Source organism: Epargyreus clarus, unplaced genomic scaffold (assembly GCF_041222505.1).
Source record: "Epargyreus clarus isolate Ecla_fem2 unplaced genomic scaffold, WU_Ecla_fem_2.2 ptg000036l, whole genome shotgun sequence".
Taxonomy (NCBI): domain Eukaryota; kingdom Metazoa; phylum Arthropoda; class Insecta; order Lepidoptera; family Hesperiidae; genus Epargyreus; species Epargyreus clarus.
In genome coordinates this window covers 2597058-2622435 of record NW_027332241.1, presented here as the reverse complement: position 1 = coordinate 2622435, position 25378 = coordinate 2597058, and the positions used below count along the sequence as shown (strand labels likewise).

Here is a 25378-nt window from a genome sequence, read left to right as displayed (position 1 = left end):
CCCATAAGCGCCCGCGTTGTTGGAGCCGGTGTTCATGTAGTTGCCCAGCAGCAGCAGCAGCTCCAATATCTTGGCGAACTTCTTACTAGCCTTCACCTCCGAACTAATGTACCCATCCAACAATCGACCAATCTACCCTATGAATCTACTGAATAGATCGAGCCCCTCGTACCTATCCACTAATCTTAGAATTCTTCTTAACAAATCCTTCTCATATCTCCGTACTTCTCCATGAATCCACTCCCCCAAGCCATGAATCCATTCCCCCAAGCCATGAATCCATTCCCCCAAGCCATGAATCCATTCTCCCAAACCATGATTCCCCCCATTCCTGAATCCACTCCCCCAATCCATAAATCCACTACCCATTTCACTCCCGTAATCCATTAATCCACTCCCCCAATTCATGAATCCGCTCACCCCTCCCCCGAAACTACCCTAAAATCTGCATTTTGTTCAAGAATTCAACCCCCCCATCTATGAATCCACTTCCCCCTCATCCAACCCACCTTAGTAAGGAAGCTGATCTCGAACCCATAAGCCCCGGCGTTGTTGGAGCCGGTGTTCATGTAGTTGCCCAGCAGCAGCAGCAACTCCAATATCTTGGCGAACTTCTTACTAGACTTCACCTCTTCGCAGGCGGCCGTTCCCGAGACTATGTCCTGTGGGAGACGGGAACAGGGATAAATAAAGGAAACCAGGAAGAAAACATATTTTTTTTGTATAATATAGAAAAGTAGCAGACCATGCAGAGCATGCAGACCACCTGGTGGTAAGTAGCCCATCATCATCATCAACCCATTACTATCTCATTGCTGCGCACGGGTCTCCTCTCAGAATGAGAAGGATTAGGCCATAGTTATAAATGTCTCAGGTATGCAGGTTTCCTCACATGTTTTCGGCACCGGTTCCGCTGGAATCGAACCACGAAGGGTTCTAACTCCTCTTCCTCTAAAATCTTTGTTCGAAAATCCTCCTCTTTCTCACTAGCTTTAATTTACTTTTGCTTATAAGTTACTGTCCAATCTTACGTATTGCACACTCTTTCTCAGTTACAAAATTTCATCTCTCTTTTTCCACTTCTCTTTATCCTAAACAATTTTTTCCCATATCCAATAAATTTATCTCCCTTCTATAACTATTTTCCAAGTTACCTGACTTTAACACAGCTTTCCCTTTTCCCCTATTTTCTCTCCCTCTCCCTCTAGCACACTCTCCCTCTCCCTCCCGCACTCACCGGCTTGACCTCCGAGATGATCTCGGCGTAGTGCTCGCGGAAGGCCAGGCTGCGGAGTCTCGGCCCCAGGCGCTTCACGTCCGCCACGGTCGGCTCTCTCCCTCTCCCTCTAGCACACTCTCCCTCTCCCTCCCGCACTCACCGGCTTGACCTCCGAGATGATCTCGGCGTAGTGCTCGCGGAAGGCCAGGCTGCGGAGTCTCGGCCCCAGGCGCTTCACGTCCGCCACGGTCGGCTCTCTCCCTCTCCCTCTAGCACACTCTCCCTCTCCCTCCCGCACTCACCGGCTTGACCTCCGAGATGATCTCGGCGTAGTGCTCGCGGAAGGCCAGGCTGCGGAGTCTCGGCCCCAGGCGCTTCACGTCCGCCACGGTCGGCTCTCTCCCTCTCCCTCTAGCACACTCTCCCTCTCCCTCCCGCACTCACCGGCTTGACCTCCGAGATGATCTCGGCGTAGTGCTCGCGGAAGGCCAGGCTGCGGAGTCTCGGCCCCAGGCGCTTCACGTCCGCCACGGTCGGCTCTCTCCCTCTCCCTCTAGCACACTCTCCCTCTCCCTCCCGCACTCACCGGCTTGACCTCCGAGATGATCTCGGCGTAGTGCTCGCGGAAGGCCAGGCTGCGGAGTCTCGGCCCCAGGCGCTTCACGTCCGCCACGGTCGGCTCTCTCCCTCTCCCTCTAGCACACTCTCCCTCTCCCTCCCGCACTCACCGGCTTGACCTCCGAGATGATCTCGGCGTAGTGCTCGCGGAAGGCCAGGCTGCGGAGTCTCGGCCCCAGGCGCTTCACGTCCGCCACGGTCGGCTCTCTCCCTCTCCCTCTAGCACACTCTCCCTCTCCCTCCCGCACTCACCGGCTTGACCTCCGAGATGATCTCGGCGTAGTGCTCGCGGAAGGCCAGGCTGCGGAGTCTCGGCCCCAGGCGCTTCACGTCCGCCACGGTCGGCTCTCTCCCTCTCCCTCTAGCACACTCTCCCTCTCCCTCCCGCACTCACCGGCTTGACCTCCGAGATGATCTCGGCGTAGTGCTCGCGGAAGGCCAGGCTGCGGAGTCTCGGCCCCAGGCGCTTCACGTCCGCCACGGTCGGCTCTCTCCCTCTCCCTCTAGCACACTCTCCCTCTCCCTCCCGCACTCACCGGCTTGACCTCCGAGATGATCTCGGCGTAGTGCTCGCGGAAGGCCAGGCTGCGGAGTCTCGGCCCCAGGCGCTTCACGTCCGCCACGGTCGGCTCTCTCCCTCTCCCTCTAGCACACTCTCCCTCTCCCTCCCGCACTCACCGGCTTGACCTCCGAGATGATCTCGGCGTAGTGCTCGCGGAAGGCCAGGCTGCGGAGTCTCGGCCCCAGGCGCTTCACGTCCGCCACGGTCGGCTCTCTCCCTCTCCCTCTAGCACACTCTCCCTCTCCCTCCCGCACTCACCGGCTTGACCTCCGAGATGATCTCGGCGTAGTGCTCGCGGAAGGCCAGGCTGCGGAGTCTCGGCCCCAGGCGCTTCACGTCCGCCACGGTCGGCTCTCTCCCTCTCCCTCTAGCACACTCTCCCTCTCCCTCCCGCACTCACCGGCTTGACCTCCGAGATGATCTCGGCGTAGTGCTCGCGGAAGGCCAGGCTGCGGAGTCTCGGCCCCAGGCGCTTCACGTCCGCCACGGTCGGCTCTCTCCCTCTCCCTCTAGCACACTCTCCCTCTCCCTCCCGCACTCACCGGCTTGACCTCCGAGATGATCTCGGCGTAGTGCTCGCGGAAGGCCAGGCTGCGGAGTCTCGGCCCCAGGCGCTTCACGTCCGCCACGGTCGGCTCTCTCCCTCTCCCTCTAGCACACTCTCCCTCTCCCTCCCGCACTCACCGGCTTGACCTCCGAGATGATCTCGGCGTAGTGCTCGCGGAAGGCCAGGCTGCGGAGTCTCGGCCCCAGGCGCTTCACGTCCGCCACGGTCGGCTCTCTCCCTCTCCCTCTAGCACACTCTCCCTCTCCCTCCCGCACTCACCGGCTTGACCTCCGAGATGATCTCGGCGTAGTGCTCGCGGAAGGCCAGGCTGCGGAGTCTCGGCCCCAGGCGCTTCACGTCCGCCACGGTCGGCTCTCTCCCTCTCCCTCTAGCACACTCTCCCTCTCCCTCCCGCACTCACCGGCTTGACCTCCGAGATGATCTCGGCGTAGTGCTCGCGGAAGGCCAGGCTGCGGAGTCTCGGCCCCAGGCGCTTCACGTCCGCCACGGTCGGCTCTCTCCCTCTCCCTCTAGCACACTCTCCCTCTCCCTCCCGCACTCACCGGCTTGACCTCCGAGATGATCTCGGCGTAGTGCTCGCGGAAGGCCAGGCTGCGGAGTCTCGGCCCCAGGCGCTTCACGTCCGCCACGGTCGGCTCTCTCCCTCTCCCTCTAGCACACTCTCCCTCTCCCTCCCGCACTCACCGGCTTGACCTCCGAGATGATCTCGGCGTAGTGCTCGCGGAAGGCCAGGCTGCGGAGTCTCGGCCCCAGGCGCTTCACGTCCGCCACGGTCGGCTCTCTCCCTCTCCCTCTAGCACACTCTCCCTCTCCCTCCCGCACTCACCGGCTTGACCTCCGAGATGATCTCGGCGTAGTGCTCGCGGAAGGCCAGGCTGCGGAGTCTCGGCCCCAGGCGCTTCACGTCCGCCACGGTCGGCTCTCTCCCTCTCCCTCTAGCACACTCTCCCTCTCCCTCCCGCACTCACCGGCTTGACCTCCGAGATGATCTCGGCGTAGTGCTCGCGGAAGGCCAGGCTGCGGAGTCTCGGCCCCAGGCGCTTCACGTCCGCCACGGTCGGCTCTCTCCCTCTCCCTCTAGCACACTCTCCCTCTCCCTCCCGCACTCACCGGCTTGACCTCCGAGATGATCTCGGCGTAGTGCTCGCGGAAGGCCAGGCTGCGGAGTCTCGGCCCCAGGCGCTTCACGTCCGCCACGGTCGGCTCTCTCCCTCTCCCTCTAGCACACTCTCCCTCTCCCTCCCGCACTCACCGGCTTGACCTCCGAGATGATCTCGGCGTAGTGCTCGCGGAAGGCCAGGCTGCGGAGTCTCGGCCCCAGGCGCTTCACGTCCGCCACGGTCGGCTCTCTCCCTCTCCCTCTAGCACACTCTCCCTCTCCCTCCCGCACTCACCGGCTTGACCTCCGAGATGATCTCGGCGTAGTGCTCGCGGAAGGCCAGGCTGCGGAGTCTCGGCCCCAGGCGCTTCACGTCCGCCACGGTCGGCTCTCTCCCTCTCCCTCTAGCACACTCTCCCTCTCCCTCCCGCACTCACCGGCTTGACCTCCGAGATGATCTCGGCGTAGTGCTCGCGGAAGGCCAGGCTGCGGAGTCTCGGCCCCAGGCGCTTCACGTCCGCCACGGTCGGCTCTCTCCCTCTCCCTCTAGCACACTCTCCCTCTCCCTCCCGCACTCACCGGCTTGACCTCCGAGATGATCTCGGCGTAGTGCTCGCGGAAGGCCAGGCTGCGGAGTCTCGGCCCCAGGCGCTTCACGTCCGCCACGGTCGGCTCTCTCCCTCTCCCTCTAGCACACTCTCCCTCTCCCTCCCGCACTCACCGGCTTGACCTCCGAGATGATCTCGGCGTAGTGCTCGCGGAAGGCCAGGCTGCGGAGTCTCGGCCCCAGGCGCTTCACGTCCGCCACGGTCGGCTCTCTCCCTCTCCCTCTAGCACACTCTCCCTCTCCCTCCCGCACTCACCGGCTTGACCTCCGAGATGATCTCGGCGTAGTGCTCGCGGAAGGCCAGGCTGCGGAGTCTCGGCCCCAGGCGCTTCACGTCCGCCACGGTCGGCTCTCTCCCTCTCCCTCTAGCACACTCTCCCTCTCCCTCCCGCACTCACCGGCTTGACCTCCGAGATGATCTCGGCGTAGTGCTCGCGGAAGGCCAGGCTGCGGAGTCTCGGCCCCAGGCGCTTCACGTCCGCCACGGTCGGCTCTCTCCCTCTCCCTCTAGCACACTCTCCCTCTCCCTCCCGCACTCACCGGCTTGACCTCCGAGATGATCTCGGCGTAGTGCTCGCGGAAGGCCAGGCTGCGGAGTCTCGGCCCCAGGCGCTTCACGTCCGCCACGGTCGGCTCTCTCCCTCTCCCTCTAGCACACTCTCCCTCTCCCTCCCGCACTCACCGGCTTGACCTCCGAGATGATCTCGGCGTAGTGCTCGCGGAAGGCCAGGCTGCGGAGTCTCGGCCCCAGGCGCTTCACGTCCGCCACGGTCGGCTCTCTCCCTCTCCCTCTAGCACACTCTCCCTCTCCCTCCCGCACTCACCGGCTTGACCTCCGAGATGATCTCGGCGTAGTGCTCGCGGAAGGCCAGGCTGCGGAGTCTCGGCCCCAGGCGCTTCACGTCCGCCACGGTCGGCTCTCTCCCTCTCCCTCTAGCACACTCTCCCTCTCCCTCCCGCACTCACCGGCTTGACCTCCGAGATGATCTCGGCGTAGTGCTCGCGGAAGGCCAGGCTGCGGAGTCTCGGCCCCAGGCGCTTCACGTCCGCCACGGTCGGCTCTCTCCCTCTCCCTCTAGCACACTCTCCCTCTCCCTCCCGCACTCACCGGCTTGACCTCCGAGATGATCTCGGCGTAGTGCTCGCGGAAGGCCAGGCTGCGGAGTCTCGGCCCCAGGCGCTTCACGTCCGCCACGGTCGGCTCTCTCCCTCTCCCTCTAGCACACTCTCCCTCTCCCTCCCGCACTCACCGGCTTGACCTCCGAGATGATCTCGGCGTAGTGCTCGCGGAAGGCCAGGCTGCGGAGTCTCGGCCCCAGGCGCTTCACGTCCGCCACGGTCGGCTCTCTCCCTCTCCCTCTAGCACACTCTCCCTCTCCCTCCCGCACTCACCGGCTTGACCTCCGAGATGATCTCGGCGTAGTGCTCGCGGAAGGCCAGGCTGCGGAGTCTCGGCCCCAGGCGCTTCACGTCCGCCACGGTCGGCTCTCTCCCTCTCCCTCTAGCACACTCTCCCTCTCCCTCCCGCACTCACCGGCTTGACCTCCGAGATGATCTCGGCGTAGTGCTCGCGGAAGGCCAGGCTGCGGAGTCTCGGCCCCAGGCGCTTCACGTCCGCCACGGTCGGCTCTCTCCCTCTCCCTCTAGCACACTCTCCCTCTCCCTCCCGCACTCACCGGCTTGACCTCCGAGATGATCTCGGCGTAGTGCTCGCGGAAGGCCAGGCTGCGGAGTCTCGGCCCCAGGCGCTTCACGTCCGCCACGGTCGGCTCTCTCCCTCTCCCTCTAGCACACTCTCCCTCTCCCTCCCGCACTCACCGGCTTGACCTCCGAGATGATCTCGGCGTAGTGCTCGCGGAAGGCCAGGCTGCGGAGTCTCGGCCCCAGGCGCTTCACGTCCGCGACGGTGGCGGCGAACTGTTCGGCCTCGGTCAGTTCGGACGCGTTGCACTTCAGTTCGGCCAGTTTCTTCAGTTGGTCCGCTGGTGGGAGGTACTGTAAGCAGAGAGAACAGTTTTCAACAGTTTTCAATAGGCATGTGATAGAATTCAACTTTAAAATAGATTTGAAAGTGGTAGAACCCTTTGTGGTTCGACTCCGGCGGCACCACCGCCACACCTATTTCTACCTAATAACAGCAGTGTTAGACGATGCTGTGTTCCGGTTTGAAGGGTGTGGTAAGGGAGGCAGACTTTCCTGAGGCGTTCCAGCTTAGTCCTCAGGGGTAGCGGCGCATCTGTGGCCGACCTCAGGTAGGAATATCTAATCCTATCTGGGGTTGACTACAGATGTCCATGGGCGGCAGTAGCCACTTACCATCAGGTGGACTGCATGCTCGTCTGCTACTCCTATATTATAAAAAAAAAGATATGTGGCGTACAGGACCTTTAAAGTCGATAAAATTTAGGAAAATGGACTCAGCAACCGAATCGAATAACTTTCGAAGTAGGCTGAGTTTAAGAGATAATATTTGATCGTGGCCATGACGTCATGAGCCGTGACGTCACGCGAGCGTCACGTGACCCTCACGGCGGTGTCGCGCGCACGTGCGGACGTGATCGCGGCGTGACGTCACGTGGCATGACGTCACGCGGCACGACGACACGCAGCCTCACCTGTATGAGTAGATCGAGCACGTTAGCGGAGAGCACGGTGGTGTCGCAACGTAACACACACGTTCGAATGTGGTCATAGGAGAGATGTTTCAGCGAGCCGCCCAGCAGGATGGAGAGGCTCTGGGCCGCCTTGCTGTCCAGCACCTTCAGGTCCTTGACCTTCTTCATCGTGTGGACCCTTGGAGATGAGGAAAAAGTGATATTAAAATAATGTTTTTGAAAGATATTATGACGTTTATCGTCAATACACAAAATAACAATTAAAACAATTACTTATGACTGATATAATACAGTTATGCATTCGTACGTCCTAGTTGTACCTCTATAGTAGTGTACTTCAGGCTATACCCCTGATATTGCAAAAAAATAATAAGTGATAATTAACTTGCATTGACATGCTTTAACAATGAAAGCAAACTTCGTGAAGAAACCTATACGCATCATCATCATCAACCCATTACTGTCCCACTGCTGGGCAAGGGTCTCCTCTCATAATGAGAAGGATGAGGCCATAGTCCACCGCGCTGGACAAGTGCGTATTGGTAGACTTCACATAGGCACCTTTTGAGATATTTTTTTTTATAAATCTTTCAGGTATACAGGTTTCCTCACGATGTTTTCCTTCACCGTTTTGGCAAGTGATAATTAATTTCTAATACGCACATAATTTCGAAAAATCAGAGGTGCGTGCCTGGGATTTGAACCTCGGACCCCTCGATCAAAAGGCCGAGTGTCTTAACCACTAGGCTATCACTGCTTCTATACGCATGAGAGATCTTTAAAAAAATAATTCTCAAAATTATGTGAAGTACTATTGCCCAAACCTCACTCTAGAGGGCACCCGTGGGACAGTAATTGGTTGAGAACAACGTCCTTATCATATAATATGAAAAAATAATTACTTATCAACTGCATCCTCATTTTTCTTCGCCACCGGTTTACTGGAGAACTTCTGCGCTAATCCGGTGAGAATGTCCGGCGACGCTAACTTGTCTTCTTGCACCTGTAAATAACATATAAATGTAATAAGATATTTGAGCGAATAAAATTAAAAAAGAGGGTATTTAGAAGTGGTAGACATAGGGGATAGCATTGCTGCACTAAAATGGAGATGGGCAGGGCACCTAAGCCGTCTGTCAGTGGAAAGAGGGACTCTCAAGGTCACAAAATGGAGACCACGGACGGGCCACAGAAACGTCGGCAGACAACCAGCCAGATGGACCGATGACAACATACGAGTGGTGGGAAGAGGCTAGATGAGGACAGCGCGAGATCGGGACTTGTGGAAGTCGAGTGAGAAGGCCTACATCCAGCAGTGGATGACAAAGGGCTGAAGAAGAAGAAGAAGATTTAGAAGTGATGTATTGTTTAAAAAATACCGGATAATATTGAGCTGAAAATGTATAACAATGACATTGTTTGACTTCAGAATATGTAGGAATTTACAGATCCTTTCATAGGTCTACTCTGGGGACAATACCGCCACTCCGATTTTTTTAAATTTAATTACAATCAAGGTATAAATTATATTTAATTATATATACATTTCTGCCTTATAACAGCAGTTTGGTGTTGCCATAGATTAGTAAAGATTACGAACTCCTAACAAGAAAATGTAACCAGTTCTGACAATTAAAATTGTCACTGTCATCTATTTTCGTGTTTGAAAAATATTTAAAAAAATATAGTTTTAGATAATTTACGAATGAAACGATATTTCTCTACACTTTTTCTTCGACTTCCTGCTTTTGTATCACTTAACTGCACATGTCGGCGTTGTTCCGCATAAATAACACCATGACAGCCATTAAACGGCTAACAGAACTGTCAGCCGTTTAAGTCATTTAATGGCTTCCTTCAATTACAAGGCGTTGAGATATATATACTTATCTATGGGTGTTGCTGTGTTCTGGTTTGAGGGGTGCGGTAAGGGAAACATACTTACATAAGGCGTTTACTTAACTAATAATCCTTTATTACGTGACTAATAATCCTACCAAATAAATGAGCCACCCAAAAATCAAATCGTCAAATTTTGGTCTTTGTTAGGCAAAAAAATGGATACATATTCGATTTCAAAATTCGATCTTTGGTACGTAAAATGGATAGATTGATTATTTATAACGGGTGGCAGCCTTAAGGGGTATCTATAGACCTCAATATCATTTGAGATACATCGCACATATACATGGACAATGTCCACTCACCATCCGGTGAACTACACCGATTTCCTACTACAAATTCATAAAAAAAATCATCAAAAAACTTTGGAAACCTAACCTTATTCAGGTATAAAAAAATATAATAAATAAAAAATGAAACCGACACCCATTGACATATTTTTTCTGTACTGACACCGGATAAGATCTTGCCTTTTGCAGTTTGCTTTGCCGTCTTACGAATTTTCGATCAGGCCACGTGTTCTGACGCGAGTTTAATATTTTTTACCTATCACAAAAAGTACACAACGTGCACAAAAGTAGTTTTCACGTCAATAATATAACTATTCAACCCTTACCTTAACCCAGAAGGCCTTTTCAGACATCCTTTGCGGTATGATAGTCTTCCAATTAGCTCGCTTCAAGGGACCTTCCACCTCCCATTTCTTCTTTGGCTTCAGACCGTACGGCAGCACGTCTGGTTGAGGCTGGAAATATAATTAAAAATGAAATATTAATTAAATTGTTATAGGTTTGTTGTCCATATATTATTTAAAATTTTCTGATCTTTTTCTTTGTGATAAGTTTTACATTACATATCAACCACATAAAACTAACGTATTGAGTAAAAATCTAATTCACCTATTTTTTGTTTTATTTTTTACTAGCAGATTCGGCAAACTTTGTACCGCCTCAAAAAAATATTTATCAAAAATATTTATCATATAAAATATAGCCTATGTTACTCGTAGATAATGCAGCTTTCGAATGGTGAACGAATTTTTAAAATCGGTCCAGTAGTTTTTGAGCCTATTCATTACAATCAAACAAATAAACAAGGTTTTCTTCTTTATAATATATGCAGTTTCACATTATATTTCATCCATATTAATCTGGTGTAAAGAAGTTGAACGAACTTGGGGAAGATAATCAGATTCGATTTAAATAAAACTTTGAGCTAATGTTTCTATTAATAACACAATTATACTAATTAAACATAACGCCTATTTAGAATCAAAAGCAAAGTTTGTATTATTAACATTTATATGTAGTTGATCTTGAACGGAAATATAAACATGTAATTCACTTTCTTTTTTGTATTATTTTTTTATTTATTTAAGTGTTATTTTGCTTCATACTTTTTTACTTAAATACACGGAGTATTTAAGTAAAAAAGTATGAAGCAAAATAAGGCTGTTAGGCAATAAAAGCATTGTATGACGTCTGTCTATATATTATTCGTGCGCGGAATTTAAACACTCGTCATCATTCGACAAGTTACTTGACAAGTAGGTCGCCAATACTTAAACTTTGTTTATTTATTTATTATTTATGCACACACAATATAGATACAAGAAGAAAACAAACATAAAATGAAATCGTATGTACAAAGACACTGTTTATTTCTGTAAGAGATTTCTTCCAGCAGACCTGTGAGTGGATAGGGGGTGCAGAATGGTAGAATCTGTGTGTACTTATATAAAGATGTTAAAATAACATTACATATTATACTATACATACATACATAATAATATATAAATAAATACTTATATACAGTAGATTACAATCTTTAAATAGTATTGCTCCACTCACCATCCTAGGCGCCATGGGTCCTCCGAAAGGCGGCGGGGGTCGGGGCCCCCCCATCATGGGGGGTGGCGGCGGCGCGCCCCCCGCGCCGGGCGGCGGCGGGGGAGGGGGTGCGCCCCCCATCCCCGGGAAGGGGGGCGGCGGCGGCGGGGGCGGACCGCCACCTGCTGGAAACATACATGTATGTGAAAAACAAAGTAATTACTATTTTTTTATGTTGTTTTAATTTAAAATTTGATGTGAGGACTTTTCGCAATTCGTCATTAGATGGCGCCACTACTAACTCTGAATCACGCTATCGAAATTTTCTGTGTGAACTATGACTGGCAGAAAATGTCTGATCTCCTCTTACCATCAGGTCTTCATATTAGTGTCTCCCTTACCACACCCTTCAAACCAGAACACAGCAGTTTCCCCACCATTTTACACGTCAAATATGACGACACGAACGAGTTAACGAACTACCATTTTCAGTCTCAAAAATATAACCATTACTATGTCTAGCCTGCAAATTTTCGTCTACTTTTTTTTTATAATATAGGAGTAGCAGACGAGCATGCAGTCCACCTGATGGTAAGTGGCTACTGTCGCCCATGGACATCAGTAATCAACCCCAGATAGGACCAAAAATTCCTACCTGAGGTCGACAACAGATGCACCGCTACCCCTGAGGACTAAGCTGGAACGCCTCGGAAAAGTCTGTCTCCCTTACCACACCCTTCAAACCGGAACACAGCAGCGCCTAACACTGCTGTTATTCGGCAGAAATAGTTGTGGCGGTTGTGCCGCCGGAGTCGAACCACAAAGAGTTCTACCACCTTCAAAATTATTATAATTATTAAATTATATAATTACCTCCCGGCATAGGCGGAGGGGGTGGCGGGGGCGGACCGGCTCCTAGAATACACGTACAGACATATAGTGCTTACATGCAAGTGATATTAATATCCAACACCATCATAACATATCTTATTAAAAATATATTTTGAAAACGCTTTGCAAAAGTGTAATCGATTAGAGTAAGAAGTAAAAAGATAGAAAAAGAGTTCGATTATATCTACAGACATAGAGCGCTTCAGACACGTAACGTGCCAGACGAAATTAGTATCGGTTAGGGTATTATTCGTTTGCATATTTTGACTTTTTCGGACATGTTTTACATAAAATTGTTTTATTTAAATTTAGAATTATTCAACAATAAATTTACATCGTTATCATGATATCATGATTTTAAACATTACCGTCTGTAGATATAAGGGAACTTTGATAAATCAATATTTAATATCGCACTGTAAGAGTCAGATGAACGTATCTACATTTTGTCAGTTTTACAGGAGAGCAAAAATTGTGTGAAAATTTGCCACTTCAAACTTTACCAGATCATTAATAGAGATAATATGATATACAAATATATATTAATATAATATTGCCCTACTACTAGAGTTTTGAAAAATAGAAAAAAAAATGTTTATAAATGCTTACAAAGACACAATAAATATATATATATTTTTATTTATTCGGTATTTTATTTATTAAATATTGAATATAGCGTTACGTCGTTTTGCCATTTCATAAAACATTACATTGTTAACCGTTTAGTGAAAAAAAAAAAAAATTTTTTTAATTTTTTGTCCATACGTTCATCTGACTCGTACACCGCGATATACTCATATTGTTAGCATAACAAATAAAATCATTAAATAAAATAAAAAAGTGCCAATTATAGACATGCAATAATGATTAAAATTAAATAAATAAAAGAAAATATTTAAATAAATTGCAGTGAAATGGTACAAATTAAAATAAAGCATACTAGCATGCAAGTTACGCATGCCTGAAATCAAGTATAAATCATGTGATATTAAAATGCAATTACCTCCTGGCATGGGTGGTGGTGGCGGTGGTGGGGGACCACCTGGACTTCCTATGACCTGAAATTAAATAATTTAAATTAGTTCATTAATATCACATAACAAAACAAAATCATTTGTATAATCATGGCGATGATAGCGCTAGCCTATGTGCAATATACAACAAAATACCAGAACAAGACATCGGCATGATAATAGTGACAATATTTTCCTATGCTAACCCCTTATTAGTCCTGCGAGCCGCTCTTTCAGGACTCCGTGACGTCACTCCGCATACTGTCTACAGCTGCGAGCGTGGTGACGTCATAGCCTTAGGATGCGAGCGCGTGCGCCTCGTTGACGTCATCCCACTCTCCGACGCGAGCACGCGATGTGACGTCACTCTCTCGCGACCTAGTGACGTCACCTTGGCGATAGCTGCGACGATGCCCGGCGAAGCGGCCGTGGCGGGCCTCTAGTTGCGAGCGTAGTGACGTCACTTCCAGCTACGAGTACATTCAGATCCGTGACATCACTCTCACGTAACGTCACCCGCTCATCGCCTCAAGTAGCGCGCGTTGTGACGTCACACTCCTCACCGCTTCAGCCGCGAGCACGTACACATTAGTGACGTCACACCTCGCACTACCTACATTCGCGACCTAGTGACGTCATCACCCCTCACCTTGGCGATGGCGGCTACGTTCCCTGGTGAAGCAGCAGCGGCAGGCGCTTGTCGCAGCTTCTCCTCGAGCCTCGCAGCTCTCGCCTCGGCCTCCTGCCTCGCGGCGATCGCGGCCTCTAATTGTGATCGTAGCTCCTCGGCGCGACGCTCCTCTTCCGCTCTGGACTTCTCTGTGAAAAAAAGACGTTTTATTTATAGAAGTAATTTGAACATTCGTTTAAAACAGATACCTATAAAACCACCGGCCTCAATCAAAAAAATTCGGAGTAAACTACTGATTTCATGCGAATTAAATGGTAGGTTCATTTAATTTAATGGAAATTAAATAATTTAATAGTAAAAATAATTTTAATAGAACCAACTCCATATAGAAGACTTATCCTATCTGAATCAATGACAATTTACTGAAGAACTAGGTTAATATCTATATTTCTACAAAAAGCCCATCGAAATAACTTTTTCTATTTTTGAGTTAATCCATACACCGTTCAAGACAGTTAATTCTTAATGAACTTTGAATTTATAGACTAGAATTTTACTATAACATAAGTAACATAAATATGCAAAATACAATCATTCCTTACCTATTAACCCATCTATCAGCGGTTGTACATCAATATTGAACCGCTGTGTCGCTCTGAAGTCCGGATCGTATCCGTTCTTGTGCAGCACTATTTGTGTCACACACTCTTCTATTAATTTGTAGAATGCTGGCCTGTAAGAACAAATATTTACTTTCATTTAAAAATAAAAATAATGGTATGGTAAATAAAAATACTGATAGGGATGATCCGACATATTGTCAGTTTCATTTTTATATTTAGTATCTTTTTATAAATCTGTAATGTTATTTATGAGATTTTGCGTCCAAAATAAAATAAATTAATTAATATAGAAGTAGCAAGTATGAATGCAGTCCACCTGATGGTAAGTGGCTACTGCCGCCCATCGACTTCTGTAATCAAATAGGATTAGATATCCTACCTGAGGTCGGCCACGCTACCCCTAAGGACTAAGCTGGAACGCCTCGGAGAAGTATGTCTCCCTTACCGCACCCTTCAAACCGGAACACAGCAGCGCTTAACACTGCTGTCATAACAGAAATAGGTGACGGTGGTGCCAGAGTCGAACCACAGAGGGTCCTATAGGTGGCAGTAGCTTACCATCAGATTAACTGCTCTATGAGTATGAGAACTATTTAGCCATCATCAGTATACCATACCTGATCAACTCGTCATCCCTGATGAAGAGGAGGTGCTGCAAGATGGACAGCAGATAGGGCTCCGCTGGTGTGTCTATGACCAGGTTCTTGACCAGCTCGAAGCACTCGTTGGCGTCGTTGAAGTCGACCCTGGAATTTGGTGCGAAATTTTTAGTTATATGGGTATGAGTCATATTCCTATAAAATAAACCGGTAGATTAGGTTAGGTTAGGTTAGAGAAAATTCTTATTGATTTTTTTGCAATTTTAAGAATTTGTTAATTATCTATTTTCTGAAGAATAAGAAGGTGCATTCGCCCCTTTAACCTTTATTTTGATTTTTTTCACAACTTTGAGAACCATAACCGTTATAAAATTAAAGCTTTGTTAAGGGGAAAGGGGGGATCTGGTTTCTGAAAGCTTTTCTCGCCTTAAAATCCGCAGGTGCGGTTCTAGGGGGTAGGTCACAGGAGTCATAACCACCCCAAAAGTCGAGTCCGACTCGCACTCGATAATTTTTTTTCGTGGGGCAACCCTGCATGGATACCTCTTTGCCGGGGGTAGCGGAGAGGATATGTCGGACTTTACAATAATAGAAATTTAAAAAAGTGGTACATTAGTAGCCAAATTCCCCTGTGTGTACCCTCCCTCCTCCAATCTGATGCTGCGATCGCGCCTGCGAATTATCAATTAGGTGGATAACCCCTGGGACACAGGCGATAGGAGGGGGAAAGGGGACGTAAACTGACCTTAACAGCCCTTTAAATTTTAGTTCGGTCGATTTCAAAACAGATGAAGCCCTTCAGTAGGTCAAAGATCAGAATACAAAAAAAAGCGGATGGATATCACCTGGAATATGGGCCACAGGAAGAGAAAGAGGACGTAAACTGACCTTAACAGCCCTTCAAATTTTAGTTCGTACGATTTCAAAACAGATGAAGCCCTTGAGTAGGTCAAAGATACACCAATACATCAAAAGCGGGTGAATATGGGCGATAGGAAGGGAAAGGGGACTTAAATTGATCCTTAAAACCCTTTCAAATTTAGTTTTAAGGTAACCCTTCAGTAGCTGATTAGACAACAACAACATAATAATCACCTGACGTCATCGAACTTAGCTAGGAACTCCTCCTGATCGGCCGCGGCGTGTGAATCAAACACGTTCATCTGTATGGACCGGCCACACTCCTCCGCCCCGGCTCGGAGCTCGTCTGAAAATTGTTACCATAACCTTCATCATCATCATCATCAACCCATTATTGTCCCACTGCTGGGCACGGGTCTCCTCTCAGAATGAGAAGAATTAGACCATAGTCCACCGCGTTGGACAAGTTTCTTTTTATAAATCTCTCAAGTATGCAAGTTTCCTTACGATGTTTTCCTTAACCGTTTAGCAAGTGATAATTAATTTCTAATACGCACATAACTTTGAAAATATCAGTGGTGCGTGCCTGGGATTTGAACCTCGGACCTCTCGATTGAGAGGCCGAGTTTCTTAACCACTAGGCTATCACTGCTCATCCATAACCTTACTGACCGAAATATTTCAGACCAGCTGACCCGGCAAACTTTGTACCGCTTCAAAATCTATTTATCAAATATTTCATATAAAATATAGCCTATGTTACTCGTGGATAATGTAGCTTTCGAATGGTGAAAGATTTTTTAAAATCGGTCCAGTAGTTTTTGAGCCTATTCATTACAATGAAACAAACAAACAAAGTTTTCCTCTTTATAATCTTCGTTCTTGTAACTCTTACAACTAAAACTTTCAACCTAGATATCATGATAATCTTTGAAGGTGGTAGAACCCTTTGTGGTTCGACTCCGGCGGCACCACCGCCACACCTATTTCTACCTAATAACAGCAGTGTTAGGCGCTGCTGTTGAAGCTCCGGTTTGAAGGGTGTGGTAAGGGAGACAAACCTTTCCGAGGCGTTCCAGCTTATCCTATCTGGGGTTGATTACAGATGTCCATGGGCGGCAGTAGCCACTTAACATCAGGTGGACTGCATGCTCGTCTGCTACTCTTATATTATAAAAAAAAAAAAAAATCATGAATTGCCCCATTGGTAAATATAAAAGCAACATAAGACAGGTCATTGCAACGTGAAATTCTACTTTACTTTAAGATAATTACTTAATTTTCATCTCTTCATCTCTTACTAGTAATTTTATGAATAAGATATTAGTGGAAACTTTACTGATATGTGAACTAGTTTTTTAATCTATTTTTAAGTATCATGTTATATTGTATGTTTCCTAAATAAAAATAAAATAAAATAAATAAAATAAAATAATATTAGTATAGAAGTATAGACAAAAACAGAAGGATGCTGAAAGAGATGTCATTTTGAAATAAGCAGTCCTTTGTACTATATTTCCTTAATGTTTGCTATTAATAATTATTTTTTTCGTGTACAGAAACTGCAAAGCAATAAACCTCACCAATCAAGTCATACAGCCCCGTCCTCATAAACTCGCTTCGCAAGTGCATCCTGAACTCCAGCTCCTCTGGTTCCGTTATGATCGCGTTCATCAGTTGCATGCAGCCGTTCTGAAAGATAGATACGTTTAATATAAACGATAGAATAACAGTTATAGTATACTAGCTTTATCCGCGGCTTTCCTCGCGATTAGAGGTCGATGACAATAAAATTTGACTACCCGCTTGGCAGAGCGGTCTGACACGAAGAGAGTCCCGGGTTCGAACCCCGACCAGAGTGATATCTGGATGATGAATTTAGATATTTGTTCCTAGGTCTAGGTGTTTGTGTATTCGCGTTTGTCCATAGCACCTGAAGGTGATAGATCTCTTTCTGCTTCGATTCCAGCGGTACCACCGTCACACCTATTTCTGTTATAACAGCAGTGTTAAGCGCTGCTGTGTTCCGGTTTGAAGGGTGTGGTAAGAGAGACAAACTTTTCCGAGGCGTTCCAGCTTAGTCCTCAGGGGTAGCGGCGCATCTGTGGCCGACCACAGCTAAGAATCTCATTTGGGGTTGATTACAGATGTCCATGGGGGGGAGTACCTTACCATCAGGTGGACTGCACGCTCGTCTGCTACTCCCATATTATATACTAGCTAACCCGGCAAGCTGTGTACCGCATCAAAATCTATTTATCAAATATATTTCATATAAAATATAGCCTATGTTACTCACGGATAATGTAGCTTTCGAATGGTAAAAAAAAAAAATTAAAATCGATCCAGTAGTTTTTGAGCCTATTCATTATAATAAAACAAACAAAGTTTTCCTCTTTATAATATTAGTATAGAAAAAAGCGATAGTTCCATACCCTGAGACTCTCCGGCGCCTTGGGTTCGAGTCCCTCGATGATGGGAAGCAATCGAGGTCGTCGAGCGGACTCGCCGGCCATCGTGATCGCCTCCAACACCTTCTCGTGGCCGTTCGGGATCAGACATATCGCTGCTAGCACCTGCAATTGACAGAAAAAAATATAGGATCACTAGTTTTTGCCGCGACTTCGCCCGCGTTTAAAAGGAAATAATATAACATACTAACATACATAAATTCATATCCAATCAGTTTTGATACAATCCGCTAGGGGCGCTGATTGGAAATGTATGGGCATTTCGTAAACAAACACCAAAATTGTAATTTTTGTCATGTAAAACCTCATACTAAGGGTACAGTTCTCTTCTCAGAATGAGAAGGATTAGGCCATAGTAGGATTTACATACCTTTGATTTTTTTTTATCTCTTAGGTATGCAGGTCTCCTCACGATGTTTTCCTTCGTCTCTATAGCAAGTAAGTGTAAATTTGTCTCACATTAAACTGTATTTGTCTCATATTGGACAATATGAATGGCATATTGCCTCATATTGGACAATAAAAATGTTACATTGCTTCATATTACACAATATGAATATCCCATTGTCTCATATTGGTCAATATGAATGTCATATTGTCTCATATTGGACAATATGAATGTCATATTGTCTTATATTGCACAATATAAATATCATATTGTCTCATGTTGGTCCATATGAACCTTACATTGTCTCATATTGGACAATATGAATGTCATATTGTCTTATATTGCACAATATAAATGTCATATTGTCGAATATAAGTGTATACCTTGGCGGCTTCGAGCGCGCAATGCGGCTTCCTCGCGTCCAGACTGCGCGCGAGCACCGGCAGCGCCTCGCGACACTCGAACACGGCTCGGATGCCGACCGTGTTGTTCAGTATCGCTGAGAGGCAACGGATGCATTCGTACTGAACGCGGTCGTAGCGAGCGTCGCTGGGGAGAAAAATACAGTTTAAGTTAAAATGGGTATGTAAGAAGGTAGCTTGAAGTTGGTAGAATACTGTGGTTCGATTCCGGCGACACCACCGCCATACCTATTTCTGTTATGACAGCAGTGTTAAGCGCTGCTGTGTTCAGGCTTGAAGGGTGTGCTAAGGGAAACATATTTTTCTGAGGCATTCCAGCGTAGTCCTCATGCTAAGCGCATCTGTGGCCGATCTCAGGTAAGAATCTAATCTTCTCTGGGGTTGGTTACAGATATCCATGGTCGGTAGTAGTTTACCATCAGATGGACTGCATGCACATTTACTATTCAAATATTGGAAAAAAATGTTACATGTCAAAAATGTATATCAGATATGTCAAACGTACATAATATATCATACATAACATAATTTACTTTGGTAAATTAGGTATATTTTGATGCATTATATCTTACCGATAAAATCCACTTCCACTGATAGCATGAAACAATGCGAAAAAATTGAGCAACTTAATTGTAGAATGAGGATTAACTTAACATATATTACTATACCCACCCAAGCTAAAAAAAATCATTTTACAAGATTTTTTTGCGTACCCACATGATGTACTGTGGCGACCTCTACTTATTATTTAACAGCACTGCGTTCTTATTAAAAACATATTTCTGTGGGATTTATGCGATAATTTATATAATTTCGGAGTACTTTACTATAACAATGACTACTAATTCTGACCACCATCCACTTTATAATAATATATAGCTCCTCAGATTCTCCAATCACCCGCGATGACCCGTGCAACTTCCCCACTGAGCAATATGGAGAGCTACTCACTTAGTGTAACACACATTGAGAGTAGTCAGCAGACTCTCGATGCCTTTGGTCCCGAACTCCTCGATCCAGGACAGCGGGTTGTTGGTCAGCGCGATCCTCAGGTTCTCCAAGCACCCGTGCAACTTCCCCACTGAGCAATATGGAGAGCTACTCACTTAGTATAACAAACGTTGAGAGTAGTCAGCAGACTCTCGATGCCTTTGGTCCCGAACTCCTCGATCCAGGACAGCGGGTTGTTGGTCAGCGCGATCCTCAGGTTCTCCAAGCACCCGTGCAACTTCCCCACTGAGCAATATGGAGAGCTACTCACTTAGTATAACAAACGTTGAGAGTAGTCAGCAGACTCTCGATGCCTTTGGTCCCGAACTCCTCGATCCAGGACAGCGGGTTGTTGGTCAGCGCGATCCTCAAGTTCTCCAAGCACCCGTGCAACTTCCCCACTGAGCAATATGGAGAGCTACTCACTTAGTATAACAAACGTTGAGAGTAGTCAGCAGACTCTCGATGCCTTTGGTCCCGAACTCCTCGATCCAGGACAGCGGGTTGTTGGTCAGCGCGATCCTCAGGTTCTCCAAGCACCCGTGCAACTTCCCCACTGAGCAATATGGAGAGCTACTCACTTAGTATAACAAACGTTGAGAGTAGTCAGCAGACTCTCGATGCCTTTGGTCCCGAACTCCTCGATCCAGGACAGCGGGTTGTTGGTCAGCGCGATCCTCAGGTTCTCCAAGCATCCGTGAAGCTTCCCCACGGATAGTTCCGGCTGGTTCAGGTATGTGACGTAATCGGATGGCTTTTCGAATTTTGATCGGCCTTCCTGTAAACATTTTATAAGTTTCTTTACTCTTGGGGAAAAACGGTTAAATTGGTCTTTTACAAGAACACTTTACGAATAGTGTGTTTTTCTTCAATATTTTTTCCGCTAATATAAGAAGAGCATACTATCCCAAAGATCATAATTATAAAAAATACTATTGTTTTACCAAAGGTTTTTTTTTTTGATCCAGCCAAAGGTAGGCTTTCAAAAAAGTTGACTATGAAAAGATATAATCTTTCGGTAAGAGAAATATAATTTCCCGAAATAAGACGAAATATTTTGCCTATGCCTGAAATTTTGCCAACCCTTAAAGGTCTTTATTTTATTAGACCATATAAAGATTAAAATTAAAGGTTTAATGTTATTTAAGCAAATTTCTTACCTGAGCATTGACGAATTTGTATGCTACGAGCATTTTCTTCTTTTGATCTCTAGAATATTTTCTGAGCGGTTCCTTTTTCTTTTCCCCTATGTTCATGTCGGTCTGAAAACAAGAAGTCGCACTTATTGCAATTTAAAAATCAAAATCGAAAAATAAACCATTATACAATATTCAACAATTATAGCACTTTCCATTGACCACCAAGATCCAGAAAATAAATCAAATTTCATAAATCTGTATACGAAGAGTCAAATGGAAACCTTTGCCTGGCATGATGGTGACGATCGGCTTCTTTGGCTGACTATCCAAATTTTAAGTTAGATTTCTACCTTTTTCGGTTTGAAAAATCTATCCTAGATTATTTTCTATCACGGGAACAGCAGAGAAGCTATGCCGGACTGTTACTGACTAAACACCATGGTGTTTCTCTGAACGCCCTTTATCATGAGATCCGAAACGCATTAGCATTCTTCAGCGATTCCTATATCGATCCCAGTACAATCTAAACTAACCCAACCCACATAACCAATCACTCACAAGCATCTCCTCGAACCGTCGCTCGAGCTGATCGTCGTCCAGCGCGTCGATCTTGCTCGTGTACTCGGTCGCCGCGGAGGGCTCCTCATCCTCGGCGCGGGGCTCCGTCCCCCGGGGCACCGTGTCGTAGCCCCGCTCGATCGTGGCGCCCGCCTTCTTCGGCCGCCCGAACCATGTGTCCAGCTGGAAATAAAGAAACGGTTTGGTCAATGTTTGGAGAATAAAATGTGGGCACTGATAAATAACAATATCAATTAATATAATTGGCTGGTAACGCTAATTTTTCAATGATATGTGCATATTAAAATTTCATTATCAGTAACGGAAACGGTGAAAGGACCTTTTTTTTGGTTACGAGGGGGAAACCTTCAAAAGGTACCCGACGATGTGGAAGCGACGCCAGGTTATGTAGGATTTTTTCCGCACTAAAAACACCCGGTGGCCGTCCTTAACCCTTGTTGGAGAATTCTGGGATCTCCGACGGAACACAGCCGGAGTCCTCCAAGCACGATGCCCCGATCGGACTCTGCCCTGGGGGAGCACTTTTCGCTCCACCCACACCATCTGGTATTTACGACGGGATGCGACCACACATACCGCCGTCTTTCCCGGGGTTGCTTGCTGGACGGTTCGAGCTCCCACTCTTGCCGCCCGCAACCCCGCAAGCCCCCTTGTAGTCGCCTCTTACTACAAACAGGGGATACGTTAGCCCTATTCAATTCCCGGGACTACAGGACCAAAACGGTGAAAGAACCTACATGCTTGAGAGTTATCTAAAAGAAAAGACCTGAGCAATATGTAAAGTTTCGCACATGGGTATCGTAGACTAAAACGTCTTTTACACAGTCACGTATAATATATCTTAGATTTATAGGCTTCTCTGATATCAAAAGAATATAAGATAATAATCCGTTTTAGAATATTGCCTGTAACCATCTTCCATGGTTCAAAGTAACTCCGCCCCGCACAGTTTAAAGTAGCTCGGTGTATAATTTTAAGTAGCTAGCATGATTTTGAGTATCCCTTCCGCATGACCTAGATTTTAATAGATAAAATTGGTGCTAATAGAGAGAATTGGTGCTAATCATTAATAATTAAAGTAGCTCCATGCATAATTTTTAGTACCCCGCATGATTTAGAGTACCTCGCATGTAAATAAGGAAAATCTTTTGTTAGCTACTACAATGATAGCATTAGAATTTCGCTGAGCTAACGGTATATGTGACATAGGTCACATTACCCATATGAAAAGCGTGACGCGATCGCATTGTCTGTCCCTTGTAAGGGCGAATTGAATCGCGAATCAATTATGGACCATTGCGATCGACTCCATGTGAATTGAGGACAATGATTTTTATGACACAAGTAGCACATGAACATGCAAAAAAAATATAGAATCCTTCGACTCCAGGGGCACCACACCGTCAACAATTTCTGCCTTATAACAGCAGCATAAAACAAATGGCATGAAGCCATCTGTTGTTAAATGGCCATTGCCGTCCACGGACATCCGCAATCAACCCCATATGGAATAGGAATTCTACCCGAAGCTAATGACAGATGGTCCACTCCTGACTCCTGGACTAAGATGATCGCATTATACGCAAGTCAAAGTCTAAAGGTTTTACGAATACAACAGTTGAAAACGAAACACAACTGGTTCAAAGAATAAACAAGTAAGGCGATGGTCCTTGGGCGAATCATACAGTTTTTACCATCTTTCAAAAAAAAGTTTATGTCATCCTTTAAAAATTATTGCCCCGCTGCTGAGCACGGGTCTCCTCACAGAATGAGATGGATTAGTCCTCCGCGCTGGCTAAGTGCGAATTGGTAGACTTCGCATGCCTTTGAGAGCTTTGTTTTAAGAAATCTCAGGCGTGTAGGTTTCCTCGCGTGTTTTTCTTCAAGCAGTTAAAGCAAGTGATAATAAATTCATAATGCGCACATAACTTTGAAAAATCAGAGAAGAGAAAGACCACTCGATCGAGAGGCTGAGTTACACTACCTATGAGAAGTTTATGATAAATTGATAATGAATGCTGCTCCAAATAAAACACATAAGGCCAATTACATACACAGTACATATAGCATGCCCTCATTTAATACAATGGCAATGGCGTCCAATCGATCGTGGATTCCATTAACCCTTATAAGGGTACAGCCAATTAAAATCAGACCAATAATGTGGGTGACGTCACTACTTCGATATCGTTGTAACGTTGACAGAGTAATAGAACAGACACCTAATTCCGATTTCAAGTTAGTAATTTTAATTAGTTGTTAAATTTATTATATTGCTTTTTATTATCAATTCGGACAATTAAAATCAGACCAATGACGTCGCTACTTCGATATCCTTGTAACGTTGACAGAGCAATAGAATAGACTCCTAATTCTCATCTCAACCGAGTGATCATAACTACTTATTAAATTATATTAAATGTATATTGCTTCTTATTATTAATCGATTTATTTAAATTTCTGCCTAATAAAGATTACAATATGACAATTGTAAAATAAAAGTGCAAAATTTTCGATATTTCATAGGCTATTTGAAATAATTGATCGATATTTGAAAAATGTGATGGATTAAATATCTAACAAATATCAAATACATAAAATAAGCCTTGCACATTGCTTCAAATTGTATTATACTTACATCATACCGAATTTTCTTTACATTTTTACATATCGATATCTTAATTCGGAAACCAGCCAACTCCACTATTTTTCAAAATGTATTGTTATTTATTTTCATAATAAATGGCGTTGAACGAAATCAAAATAAGTTAAAAAAAACATTAAAAAAAAAGTGGAGTTGGCTGGTTTGAGAATTAAGGTATCGATATAACGCAACAACTTCAACAACAACAAAATATTTCATTACGTAACGGGTACTCACGATATGCGTTTTTTATTGCCGATATTTCGACCCAGTTGCATAGATCGTGGTCACGGCGAAACTGAGGTGGAGGGGAGAAACCGTTGACAAGTACTAGTGGTAGATTAATCTATCTACCCTACGTCTAGTTCGTTTTTCTTTTCTATGTTTCATATCACGACACACAACACTGACAATATCCTTACGCCCCGTACTCTGCACTATTTGTGACTTGCATAAAAATATCGGCAATAAAAAACGCATATCGTGAGTACCCGTTACATAATAAAATATCTCAATTCCGCGATAATTTTAGTCTAAAATCAAACAAAATATTTCGTTCATTACCTGTGTAGTGCTGCAATTAGTACCTAATAATGCCCATTTAACACGGTTTATTGTCAACATTAGGAGTCTACTCGTTTACTTACTCGATGTTAATACGAGATTATTAGATCATCTACAATAATTCTACAGCTACAGCATTGAAACTTACCGAGAAAGGCGACCGTTCGCGTACATAATCACCAACAACCTTTATTGTGTCCATTTTTGACTTATTTTTTAACTTTAAAGCTAATAAAGCTAATAACACTGAATAGTCCACACTTTAAAATATCACATCACTATAAACGTTGTCTTAGATTTCTAAAAAATATGAATTTACTCGTATTTAGAGATTCAAAAAGAATAATAAACGATTTTTCCAAAATATGTCATGTACGAGTAGTTTTATAAAAAAATGTTATTAAATTCAAAAAATATAGACTTAAGTTTTTAAAATCAATTTCAATTAGGAATTTTACTACGGTAGTTTATTTTTATCAATAAAAATAATTTATCAAAAAGAATAAAAAATAATCTATCCCTCTCGTAATCTCTACTTTATAAA

The 25378-nt window shown here is 45.7% G+C and overlaps 1 protein-coding gene across 1 annotated transcript in view; it reads right to left on the bottom strand.

Annotated features, from left to right (window-relative positions):
- Positions 1 to 25129, bottom strand: part of dia (diaphanous related formin 1) — a 36769-nt gene extending 11640 nt beyond the window's left edge. The window contains exons 1-19 of the mRNA XM_073092596.1: positions 24983 to 25129; positions 21606 to 21788; positions 21069 to 21170; positions 20490 to 20686; positions 18880 to 19045; positions 18073 to 18213; positions 17221 to 17329; positions 15872 to 15983; positions 14795 to 14923; positions 14157 to 14287; positions 13573 to 13742; positions 12914 to 12968; positions 11893 to 11934; positions 11041 to 11204; positions 9807 to 9935; positions 8191 to 8291; positions 7289 to 7466; positions 6492 to 6668; positions 510 to 662 (exon numbers count right to left, since the gene is read on the bottom strand). Coding sequence (XP_072948697.1) covers positions 510 to 662; positions 6492 to 6668; positions 7289 to 7466; positions 8191 to 8291; positions 9807 to 9935; positions 11041 to 11204; positions 11893 to 11934; positions 12914 to 12968; positions 13573 to 13742; positions 14157 to 14287; positions 14795 to 14923; positions 15872 to 15983; positions 17221 to 17329; positions 18073 to 18213; positions 18880 to 19045; positions 20490 to 20686; positions 21069 to 21170; positions 21606 to 21788; positions 24983 to 25036 — 2493 coding nt within the window. The 5' untranslated portion in view covers positions 25037 to 25129. The remainder of the gene's footprint in view (positions 1 to 509; positions 663 to 6491; positions 6669 to 7288; positions 7467 to 8190; positions 8292 to 9806; positions 9936 to 11040; positions 11205 to 11892; positions 11935 to 12913; positions 12969 to 13572; positions 13743 to 14156; positions 14288 to 14794; positions 14924 to 15871; positions 15984 to 17220; positions 17330 to 18072; positions 18214 to 18879; positions 19046 to 20489; positions 20687 to 21068; positions 21171 to 21605; positions 21789 to 24982) is intronic.
- Positions 25130 to 25378: the final 249 nt, after the last annotated feature.